This window comes from Phodopus roborovskii, unplaced genomic scaffold (genome assembly GCF_943737965.1).
Source record: "Phodopus roborovskii unplaced genomic scaffold, PHOROB, whole genome shotgun sequence".
In the NCBI taxonomy this organism is placed as follows: domain Eukaryota; kingdom Metazoa; phylum Chordata; class Mammalia; order Rodentia; family Cricetidae; genus Phodopus; species Phodopus roborovskii.
The window spans coordinates 40,420,570-40,432,656 of record NW_026126433.1 but is presented as its reverse complement, the minus strand read 5'-3'; the positions used below and the strand labels follow the sequence as shown (position 1 = coordinate 40,432,656).

Genomic DNA, 12,087 nt, shown 5'->3' with positions numbered 1-12,087 from the left:
TGTGCTATGCTGCCGGGTTTATAGCTGTGAGCCATTCACACAAATCCCTCTGTGCCTACCAATCAGGCTGGCTACTTCCACAGATCACTGCCTAGAGACCATGGTCTTAGGGCACCTAAGACTGCACAGAATGTATTTCTAATCCTAAGGGAAAAATGTATTGAGAGTCAGCCGCAAGGCAAGCTGAAGTATTTCTTTCTGGTTCTTTCTGGGAACCAGCTTCCTCAAACATTGTTTTTTACAAGCCAATGAAAAAGCCCCTTATTTTTTTCAGCACCAGGGACTCTATATTCCCCTGCCTATAAATCTAAAACTTCACACATTAGCCGAAATGTTAAGCAAAAACTCATTTTCTATATGCCTACTTTGCAAAGGGCTTCTCTCTGCTCAGTCTCTGCATCCTTGATGAGTCAGTCCTTTCTTCCTCACCCTTTCTAGGGGCTAGCTGGAGAGGCAGAGCGCTACAGCGGAGCTGAGCCTGCAGACCTGCCATCTGATTGGCTGCCTGGCGCGTGACTGGACTATAAAAGAGACCCCTACAGGCTTGGGAGCCAGAGGCTCTGAAGATTCTGACTGCATCTTTGCTCAAAATAGAAAGCAGCACTCCTCCTGCTGCCTTTCTCTCCTCGCTGCGAATCCCACAATTAAACACGATGTGCAAAGGACTTGCAGGTCTGCCGGCTTCCTGCCTGAGGAGGTAAGATTGCTTTCTGTCACTGGCCAGACTAAAGTTTTGCATAGACTTTCTCAGTGACTTGCATGCTTTGCAATGATAGCTTCTCTCTCTAGGACTAGCCAGACACTTTGGTTTAGGGAGCAGGGTCCTCAAATACTGCTTCCCTTCCCGTGTGTTTTATTTTGCATGCCTTTAGTTTGGAGACTGGTTCTGACTTTTAAGCTTGGTCCTTTAGTAAAGATGTTTGGATTACAAAGTGGTAGGAGGTTTGGAATGCATTTATATTCGTTTTGGTGATTGTTGTCCCTATTTGAGCATTGCTGAGCACCCAGAATTATGGTTCTCTGATAACACACTAGTACTTGTGTGTGTGGGGGGGGAGGGGGGGAGAAACCCCAGAAGGAAGTTTGGAAACATTGTCAGGAGGCTTTCTGCAGTCCCCCAGCTCTTCCTTCGTACAAACAAATGTGAGATTGTGAGAATAAGAGGCTTTTTCAAACCAGATGTCTCCGACCTCTCTACCCCATCTCCAGCTATAAACAAGCGATGTGGTTGAGAAGTATGATTAATTTTACAGGCACCCTGTGTCTTTTTAAGGGTATGAATAAATTATTTCATAGATCACTTATATAGTAGCAGGTTCAAAGTGAAACAGGAGGTTGGTATGTATTACATGATTTGCTCTTGAAATTAAAGATCAAAAGTGGTTCTACCAACTCCTCTTACCCACCAAAGCCTACCGTTTGTGTGTTACTGAGCCTGCCTTCCACACATTCTACCATTCAGGAGTATAAACACATCAATCACTTTTTAGAACCGAAGCAGGGTTGGTGGTGGAGGGGGTCTGCAGGAGAGCAAGGGGGTAGCAGACTCCTTTTCATCTTCACTCTTAAGTGAAGTTAAGTGAAGTGAGCAATTCCAAGCTTCTGTTAAATTATAGAAAATTAGCCATGCAGAACTTGAGTGTTGGGACTTAATGTTTGCCCCCAGCAAATAGTTTTTGGGGGGGCAGATGGAAGGGAGCTTAGCAGCTTTCATCTTGAGTGCAGAGGGTCTTATCTGCTCAAGGTCACATGATTGGTGGAGGCAGAGGAAGAATCCCATCCAGGTTAGCTCTCTCCAGAGACTTCCGAAGTCACTTTGGTTTTTATTTTTATGCTTCTGTTGTGATACAGGTACTGACAAGCATACTTCCAGTTCTTTGGAAAAGCACTTACATTAGTGCCAGCAGTAGCTGCTGAGGGCTCAGACAGAGGCGCCACACAGACATAGGAGGTCATTTTTCTCTGGCTGGATTACAATGCATTCATAGCATCACTTTAGAACTGCCCCAGCTCTGGTGATTTTATCTTGGTGTCACTGGGGAGGACTTTGTCACCAGTCAGCAGCTAGGGAATAAGAGAAAGGAAGGCAGCCTTGTGAGGGATGGAAAAGTACTACTTAAAGGGCAGCCCAAGAACAGTGCTGAGAAAATCCACTGATAAGCCACCATGGTGTCAGCATCAACCCTAAAATGCCACTGTGCACCACCCTTCTTTTTTAACCCTTCCAGGCAAGAACAATTCTTCTTTGTTGCTTTGGCAACCCTATTTTTCTGAAACTTTTTCATGTTTTTTATAAAAGAGATAATAGTGATTAAAAAAAAACTATTAAGAAGGAATGATGGAGTTGAGCTGCAAGATCAAGTAGTCAGAAACTCTGTTATACTCTGGTTGCCTATTAAATGGTGGGGGCAAACTGGAAACTGCTCTAGTTAAAGAATTACTCATTTCAGTGATGCTCTGTATTGCTTCTCCTATCCCAAAGTCTCAAAGACCTTTCTAGTGTGCATCTCCATGTAATGCAGTTTTTTTTTTTTTTTTTTGTTTTTCCTCCTGATGGAGATTGCCTAGAAATAAGCCTGGTGGGGCTCAGCTTTCAGCCTGAGCATCTGTGTCATTTCTGTTCCTCTTTGCAGGGATACACACATAAGCTTATGCTCTGTGTACACACACACACACACACACACACACACACACACACACACATCACACACTTAGGAACTGCTTGGCTACCACACTCAGGGCTGGCTGAAGTCATTTCTAGTCTATTGAAGTGCTTCCATAGCTTGTTGGAGGAAATAGCACCCGCCTCCCAGGAGGTGTTTCATAAGAAGGTGTCATGTTTTGCACTTACTGCATGCATTTCAAAAGAGTAGCCACTTATTAGCATGGTTTCACCAAAGTTATCAAAGGGCAAAGCAGTCTTTTGCTGGGAGATCATGCTACTGCAGCCCCCCCCCCACAAGGAAGCTGCTTCTGATCCGCACAGCTGTCATGGACTCTTAAGTACCTACAAGTTTCTCTTTTAAAGAAATCTGTTTATCATGTCAATTCTTGCCTTCTTCTTTGCAGCGCAAAGGATATGAAACACCGGCTGGGCTTCCTGCTACAGAAGTCTGATTCCTGTGAACACAGCTCTTCACACAGCAAGAAGGATAAAGTAGTCACTTGCCAGAGGTGAGAGAAATGGTTTTGGTGAAGTGCTATTGGATATTAACTATCTGATGATAGAGACATTGCAGGAAAGAGTGAGGGGAGAGGCAGACCCTTAGTTGAGCCATATTTGGATAAAGATAGCCTCCATTTCCAAGGTGAGGGCACACAATTACAATCACAGCACTTAGAATGTTAGGAGGGTCATGAGTTCAAGACCAACCTGAGATTTTTAACAAGATCTTTTAACACACACACACACACACACACACACACACACACACACACACACACGGGCGGGAGGGGATCTACTTTCATGGCAATCATAATTAGATTTTAAATCTCTACATACTTTATTAAAAAGGTGTCCTAAAAAACAATAGATCACATCTCAGATTTTTTTTTCTATGATATGTATTTAAATCATTCTTTTTTTTTTTTTTTTTCTGTATTATCTTCAGGGTGAGCCAAGAAGAAGTCAAGAAATGGGCTGAATCACTGGAAAACCTGATTAACCATGAATGTAAGTAACCATACCTTTGTCTTTCTCTCATCATAAAACACACACACACACACACACACACACACACACACACACACACACACACAGAGAGAGAGGGGGGGGTGGATAAGGATAACAGTAAACTGTATTAGACAAGTTATCTCCTAATATTTCAGTTTAGAAGGTACTGAAAAGCAGGCCCAAGTTGCCTCTGTCTTCCAGAATCACGTATAAGCATTTGAGTTTTATAGCTGATATGTTTCAGAGGTTCATCAAATTCAATGGAAAGTCTATTGATGAACAATCAGCAAGAAAACCATCCCTCCTATTGCATAGACAAAATGGCAAAAGATTCATATAATGAGACCTAGCACAATGGACTACAACTCTCATTTTAAACCCACCTTGGCAGTTGATAGCCACACTGATGCTTCCGAGTTACAGTTCCTAGAATGATGGTTCAATCTTGAGGAGAAATTCCTAGATAAAACTTGAGTTTTCTAGATATCAAATATTTATTTGGGCTTCCCTCTTTGACCTCCAAAAGGGAAGGAAGAGGGAGTTTCTTCAACTCATACATGGCTTCCTAAGTACCTTGGCTTTATTTGAAGTATTCTATCTAGCAAGTCAGCCAGTGTGGTGACGGTGGCTCTTTGTCCTCTGTCACAGGTGGGCTGGCAGCTTTCAAAGCTTTCCTGAAGTCAGAATACAGTGAGGAGAATATTGACTTCTGGATCAGCTGTGAGGAGTACAAGAAAATCAAGTCACCTTCTAAACTAAGTCCCAAGGCCAAGAAGATCTATAATGAATTCATCTCAGTGCAAGCAACAAAAGAGGTAAGTTCCCATGGCAGAGAATTTTCTAGATCTTAGTGAAGATTCCTAGGAGTGACATTCAGTGTCAGGATCTTTAGATATACTAGTCAAATGAAGCAATGAGGTGGATTTTTCAATCTTAACAACTTTTCAAGTAAATCTATTAGGAAAAAAAAGTTAATTTTGCCCATGTGATTTAAATGATTTTCCTTAATAAATATAATCATAAATCTCCCCTATGTGAAAGAGAGTAAGGGAAAATAAAGTGCTCTTCCCACTTAGGAGTAAAACAAGCCCTTTATATTCTCACATATGCCAGAGCAGAACCAATGTCCTGGGCTTCATTTCTGGGAAGAATATAAAGAAAGGGTCCTGGCTATTTCTTGTTGAGTATAAGCCTTCAGTCTCCTCTCTTCAACAGGGTTCTAGATCTAACACAGCTTTGGTCTTTGTACTTCAGGTGAACCTAGATTCTTGCACAAGGGAGGAGACGAGCCGCAACATGTTAGAGCCCACGATAACTTGTTTTGACGAAGCCCAGAAGAAGATTTTCAACCTGATGGAAAAGGATTCATACCGCCGCTTCCTCAAGTCTCGATTCTATCTCGATTTGACCAGTCCTTCTAGCTGTGGGGCAGAGAAGCAGAAAGCAGCCAAGAGTTCTGCAGACTGTGCCTCCCTATTCCCCCAGTGTGCCTAATTCTCACACGGAGGCAGAGAGCAGACATGCCAAGACTCTACGCTCTGGAAAATCTGAGGCCAAATATTGATCTGTACTAAGCACCAATGCTTTATCCACGTTGTAGTCTAGCGTCCATGCTGCCTGCTGTGTGCAAGTCACTCCCATGTAAAACTAGACTAAGTTGTGGTGTTGGGGTTTTTATTTCAAATGTTCCCAAGTTTCCTTAAGGGTGTCATGTGAGCAAGTCTCCAAGTAATATCCCTGTAGGTCTGGATTTTCAAAGATTGCTGGCAGTCCCCTGCTTCCAGCAGTTTGACCTCAAGTTAGTTGGTTGGTCCACTTCATGTGGCAACACATGCAATGTCAGCCAGCAGCACTTCCTACAGACTCTCAATGTTTAGGTGAGATTGGTGTGTGCATATATGTATATATTAAATACATATAATATATGCATATATGTTTTGTATATATTGTACCTATGTATCCAAATGTATGTGGATGTATATATGTATACATTCACACATGCACACACATTTCTACAAGAGTGATGGGAAAGACCCTAGGTGCTCAAATTGGAGTATGTACACATGCTTCCACGCATGTTCTGATATCTGGTCCTTCATACTGTGTTTGAACAGGGCAAATGAAATTAACTCCTGTGCAGGCTAAGAAAGGAACACTGACTTGTAGAAAACAAGTTCTGTAAAACCATTGGGTCTTGATGGGGAATAACCATGTTTAGGCACTGACAGCAGCCTCCATATTGAGCACTAAACTAGAGGGTGAATACTCTGGAAACTCGGCTGTCTGAGACAGAACTGCCTTGCATCAAAGATCACGACTGGCACTTTCAAGTCCCTATGCTGATGGCCTTCCTCCTTTGCTTAGGTGCTCAGGGCATGCCGATTAGCAGCTGGATCGGTCTAGAGTTGGGAGATGGGATATTTGAGCTGAATGAAGGAAAACAGTCCAGGTCTTGCCGACTAGCCCTCTTGAGGGCCATAGGCTATGTGAGGGCATAGGACCTGAAGATTGTCCTATTTCTTTCCTCTCTTGATAAGGTGCTTGTCTACTCCCACCCCCTGAGAGCATCAACTGTCAGATGAGCCTCCTTAATTCACTGTGGTTGGTGGTTCACTTTCAGAACCTGGCCTGGCTCAAATCTACATGCCTACATTAGCAAAGCTTCGTCTCAGGAAAGGTTTTGTTTTATAAGGAGGAAGGAAGTTCTTACAAATTGAAAAGCCCTCCTTGATTTTCTGCTTTGAAGTAGGTAAGAGCTTGTCCCTCCTACCCCAAACATTAAGGCTAGCAGAGATTGATGAAGGGAGAAAGGAAAGAAAACGGAAAAGAGAAGAGAGAGGACAGGATATCAGTTGGTAGGACTACTGTTTGGAACTTTTCAAGGCACATGAAATACTTGAAAATTTCTCATTTGTGTTATTTATGATGTTGTTTTGTACAATGTTTATATTATTGTGTTGTTTTATAAATGGAGGTACAGGACATCACCTGACTTACTAATGAATGCCCATGAAGTAATTTTCTTCTCATTCTTCTAAAACTGCTGCTTTTGAGAGCACACACATACTCATGCACACACTGTACCCATTGCTCCAGTCTACATGGCATGCATGCGAACCCCTGTGGCTAAGCCAATGTACTGAGCTGCAATATGAAGACACTGGAGTAGTGTGTATCTAAGTCTCATAGTACTGAGGAAATTGGTTTTCTAACTGTACCTTTCTTGTCTCTCTGACAGTCTTGCTTGTAACGTCCCTAGAGCTCCCTACCAGTGTTCTCCACCCCATTTTTTGTTATACACGGTTCCACAATCTTGTTTGTACAACTCTTTGATCTTGCCCTAATATTATATCTCTGAGATTGTACCTGTACTCACAGACTGCTGTCTCACAAATAGGTTTGGAAAGTCATTCCGAATGAGAAGTAAATTATTTTATGTAATACATTTTGAGTGTGTTTTCAATTGTATTGCCATCGCTCTTTGATATAGTGAGCCTGCCTGCTGCTGGTCCATGCAGAGACTGCTCCTTCCGTATGCATGCCTGTTTCTATCATGTGCTTTGTGGGCCTCAACGCTGATGCTTCCAATGAAGCACACACATCTTGATAATAAGAGTAAATAAATGCTTCTTACAAAACAATCTGCTTGGAAACACATTAATGACCCAGAGAAGCATGTTGTGAGAAAGAGCAGGGTATAGGATGCCTTTAGAAATGACCCACACTGAGTCTTTTATCACTTCCTTGGCAACTCTGGGAAGGAAAGCAGAAACAACATCAGTTATGCTCTGGTTTCTTTCTTCACTGCTCTGCCTGCTCACTGCACTGCTCACAGACCCAGGGCTACTCTAGGTTCAGAGACTGCTAAGCAGATTCAGTGGTCTGTTTGCAGGTCTTTAGTGGGCTTTCAAAACAAACAAACAATAATAACAGGCTCTCATGCTGTAGTCTGGGCTGGCTTGAAATGCAACTGTGAAGCTTAGTTTGGACACAAATTCATCGAGACCCTCCTGTCTCAACTTCCCAAGGGTTGGGATGACTGACACAAACTTTCCCTGCCCAGACTCAATAACGTTTTAAGGGATAGGGCTCATGTTCTGAGGAGCCATCTGCTTTCATCTTCCTGCCTGAGTGAGAGAAGGTGGATCATGGGGAAACCGAGAAAGCTGAGGTAGCTAGAGGTGTTGGGGAGGCAGCTCCTAGCCACTGCTGATTTCTGAGGAAGAGGTCACAGAATGCTCACACTTGAAATCAGTGCTTTATCATGTCATGAGACCCCCATTTCCTGGTTCTTTCCTATTATAAGAGTTGTGCTCACAAGTCAATAGACAAAGATGACTGTAGACATTTTTGAGTAACAATCCTTCTACAGTCCTGGCAGAAACCCTGGATCCTATACTTAGAAAAGTACACAAAGGAAGTCAATTTTCTCATAAATATTTATACAAAATGTTTGCAACCCACCTCTCCAAACTTGAATTGGGATCTCTCTGTTCTCCTTCTCATGCGGGCTTGCTTCTCACAACAGCCCTGAGGTAGAGATGTCAATCATGAACTCTTTCACAGATGAGGTAACTAACACACACACACAACAACAACAACAACAAAAAACTTGCTTGCCAATATGCAAGCAACAGAGCTGGGGTGTGCACTGAGGCATTATGGTCTGTGAAGGACAAGTCAGAGATTCACAGCAGCCTCCAAATAGCCACATACAGATGAACAAAAAAGCACCAAAAGGTGTCACTTGCAGTTATATTGATCAAGAGTGGAGACAGAACACATTCACTATTTCTCTCTTCTCCTGTCTGCCAGCTTCTCAGGCTACACATTCCAGAAAGTATAGGAACAAGAAGGAGGACTGTTGGTGGTTAGATAGTGTGTGGATTCTTGACTATAACACTACTATACTACTACTCAGATCAATACTGAGATCTGCCTTTTAAACACTGCGCTACGCTGTTAATTTGTGTGTGTGGTGGCAGGGGAGGGGGCTTCCAAAGTGTGGTTCAAGATGCCTCATTCATCTCTATAGCAGTCTAAAAACAGAAACTAGACTTTGTTGGGGGATTCTCCCCAGTGTGCTTTGGGCTGTGCTCTGAAAGCTCCTGTTGCCCGTTTTAGAAGTTTCAATTTTTAAAAAGATAACCAAGGATAAACGAAGAGAAAAGGGAAAGACATAGTAAAAGAAAAGAAAAAGACATAACTCTGTTTTAGCTCAGGTGAAACGCACGGGGAAATAAAGAATCATTCCAGCAAAGTAAATCTGAGCCAGGACATGTAACAAATGTGACCAGCTAGGGGCAAAGGCTGGCTGTGGAGCCACTAAATGGCACTGGCCATCCCATTCAGAGGCTGAATTCAAACCAAGATTCTGACAGATCCTTAAGCACAAAATGATCGGTTAAAAACAAACAAACAAAAACACACACACAAAAAAACCCAAAAAACCTATTGTTTTAGCCGGTACTCTTTTGCTTCTTTTATGCCTACATGGTCCATAGAAATGACATGAGAAAGGAAAATACTGGGATTTTCCCTTTCTGTTACAATATGAGAAAATTTAGTGAGATGGCTTAGTAATCATTTACTTTTAGAACCCAATAATTTTAGTTTGTATTTGCAAGGGGTAAGAGAGCCAATATGGAGGACTGCTCTATGATTAACGCTGGCTGATGATTCATGCTTGCAGAGAGGATAAGTTTCCAAAAGAAGCTAACAAGGGAATGGACACACCTTCCATGCATGCCATGAGTTCTGAGGGCCACGCAAGGGCTGGATGCCTTACATTGTCTTGTTTAACCCTGGAGTAAGATGATCTTAGTGTCTCTTCATTACACATGGAAAACTTGGATACAGAAAGTTCTGAGACATACCCCGTAGTATGTACTCAGAAAAAGAGCTTAAGTTTAGTTCAGGGTTTACAATTTGCATTACTCTAGTTGAGAAATAAGAAAGGGAGAAGGAAGGAGAAAAAAGTAAAAGGATAAAACAAATAGAGTCAAAATGAAAAGAGAAAAGGAAAAGAAAGGGGCCACAGAAATGGAAGAAAAGGGACAGGGTAAGGAGAGAGGGTCAAAGGTGGCTGCCATGAAACAGGACAAAATGCAAACCACCTACCATCTCCATGACAAAGGCTGGCTGGAGCACTGAACACTGCTGGGGTTTGCTTATATCTTGCCTGAGTTGGGGGCAAGTGAGAATTATCCCCAGATATGGTCAAAGGTGCATTTTCAAAGCAAGCATTAGATACTAAGGACAGCTCCAACAGTCACTTTTCGGGTTCCTCTTTGTTCTCCAAACTTGCCAGATTCAATACCATTCATAGAGCAGCAAATAGACAAGTGCACAAAACAAAATTTAAAAAGGATAAAAGGTATCCTAAACTCTCAGACATTCTGGTCATTCAGCCAGTAGGAATTACATGCAGCCAGGACCACAGCTGGAAACAGGCATGAGCTCATGGTCCTCCTCACGTTCCTGGCTCCCCTCTGGGAGGAAGCCAGTAGGTTAAAGGGCCCTGTCTCCACTCCATGAGTTCAGTTAAGGCAACAGCATGTGCAAAACAGTGAGCTAGGCCGTGGGAACCAGAGAGTGACAGCCTCCCAAGATTCTGCAAAGCTGACTTTGGGTTCAATCCTGAAGCAAAGGAGGCTGCTCCCTCCCCTTCACGGGGTGTTTGTAGGATTCCCAGATTATCCACCAACCCATTTGGGGTTTCTGTAGCTGTCTTCTTCCAGGACAACATATCCCCAAAAGATGTCCTTGATGATAATGAACTGTGGGAAAAGAGCTAGTTTCCTTGAAGACAAATCATGCATTTTGTCTCCCACCCCTATTACCAACACTTGCTTTTGTCCTCTTCTCTCCACTAAAGGACTGGATCTTTTCAATAATTTTGTCTGCTAATATTGTCTTGCCTTGTTAGTGTTGAAGAAGACGACTGTCAGGAATGTTGGGCAGATTCCAGCTCAAAGGTTTCCCTCCCTCCTCTCTATCTTACCTTAGCAATGGCCCTGAGCTTACACGGAGTCCTTCCATCTGGAAAGTCCACACACCCAACAGATATCTAGCTGTGTAGCATTTCTCTGGAGGGAACTTATCAAAGATATCCCCTCATCCAGGGCCTTAGAGGGCATGGCCTGGATTGTTGGCTTAACTTGTCCACTGGTTTTGCCTCCAGCCTGGGAGCCTCCAATTCATTTCAAATAACTGTAACCATCATGGTTTGTATAGGTATGCATTTGGTACACCTTTTTCCGAAAAGTTAGTGCTTTAAACTCTCCTGGCTGGTGTTCCAGACTCTATGATATTGAATCTTTCAAGCTTTCTTGTCTTATCCTCTACAATTATCTCTTTGATTCTGCTGTGAAGATTGCAAATTTCTAAAGTGGTACACGACCAGTGGCTCCTGTTAAATTTCTGGTCAGTGTATCTGCTTCATTTGGTTAGCTCCTCCATTCATTTTTAAATTAAGCTGAAGATATTCCCCTTGAGAAACTTCTCCCAGTTTCCTGCATGATTTAAATCTTCCCTGGGGATTTCCCTTACTGCCCCATGTGCTTTTATTCCCAGAACATCATTCAGCAATCACTAAGTTTTGACTTCCAAATTATATTGCCAAGTTCTCAAGGCCATGGATGCGTTTCATTGATTTAATAAGACTTGCACCAAGTCATGAGGATACTTATACATTGAGGATAACTGCTTGTAGAATGAGTAGCATCAGTTTACAGATATCTGCATAGAAGCAGGAAGCGGTTCTTCTGTCTCCTCCAACTTCCCTGAGTGTTTACTGCTTCCTGAGTATTGTTGTGATGTAATGACCTCAAACTCTATTATGTTCCTGTCATTTCTTGTAAAACACAAGGATGTTTATCCCAGCCTTGTGATGGAGGGATGGGAATGATATAGAGTAGAGAAGATATTGTAGGAGTCACTTACAGAGAAAAGATTTTGTAAAAAGTCAAAAGTGTGCTCACACTGTGTTCACACATCTATTTTACATAGGCAATCAAAGTTAGTTCTATTTCATAGATAGAATACATTCTGATTGTGTTCCTTTATGTATACCACCCTTCATTAACATCTGTAGTAAATTCACTGACATTATTCGTTTATTTTGTATTAACACTTTATCTGCTTTAACACTTTTAATACATAGCACCATCATGATAAAGAGACTGTAAAAATCCATTACCTTCCTTTCACAATTGAGAAACTGATTCACTTCACAGATAATCAAATACTTACTCAAGACCACGCATCTCATGAACAAAATTATCAAGGCTTGACCTCAAGGCAATATGGTTCCACAGCCCAAGTATATCTCATAAAGCATGGAGCTCTGTGATTACTAAATATATATATATTTACTAAATATATATATATACTATATATATATTATATATTTT

The 12,087-nt window shown here is 42.1% G+C and overlaps 1 protein-coding gene across 1 annotated transcript; it reads left to right on the top strand.

Annotated features, from left to right (window-relative positions):
* Nucleotides 1-528: 528 nt before the first annotated feature.
* Rgs4 (regulator of G protein signaling 4) lies at nt 529-7,314 on the top strand. The gene is made up of 5 exons (XM_051186207.1): nt 529-697; nt 3,070-3,174; nt 3,612-3,673; nt 4,322-4,488; nt 4,928-7,314. Exons 1-5 carry the CDS (start codon nt 654-656, stop codon nt 5,165-5,167), a joined length of 618 nt encoding a protein of 205 aa, XP_051042164.1. The 5' UTR covers nt 529-653; the 3' UTR covers nt 5,168-7,314.
* The last annotated feature ends 4,773 nt before the right edge of the window (nt 7,315-12,087 follow it).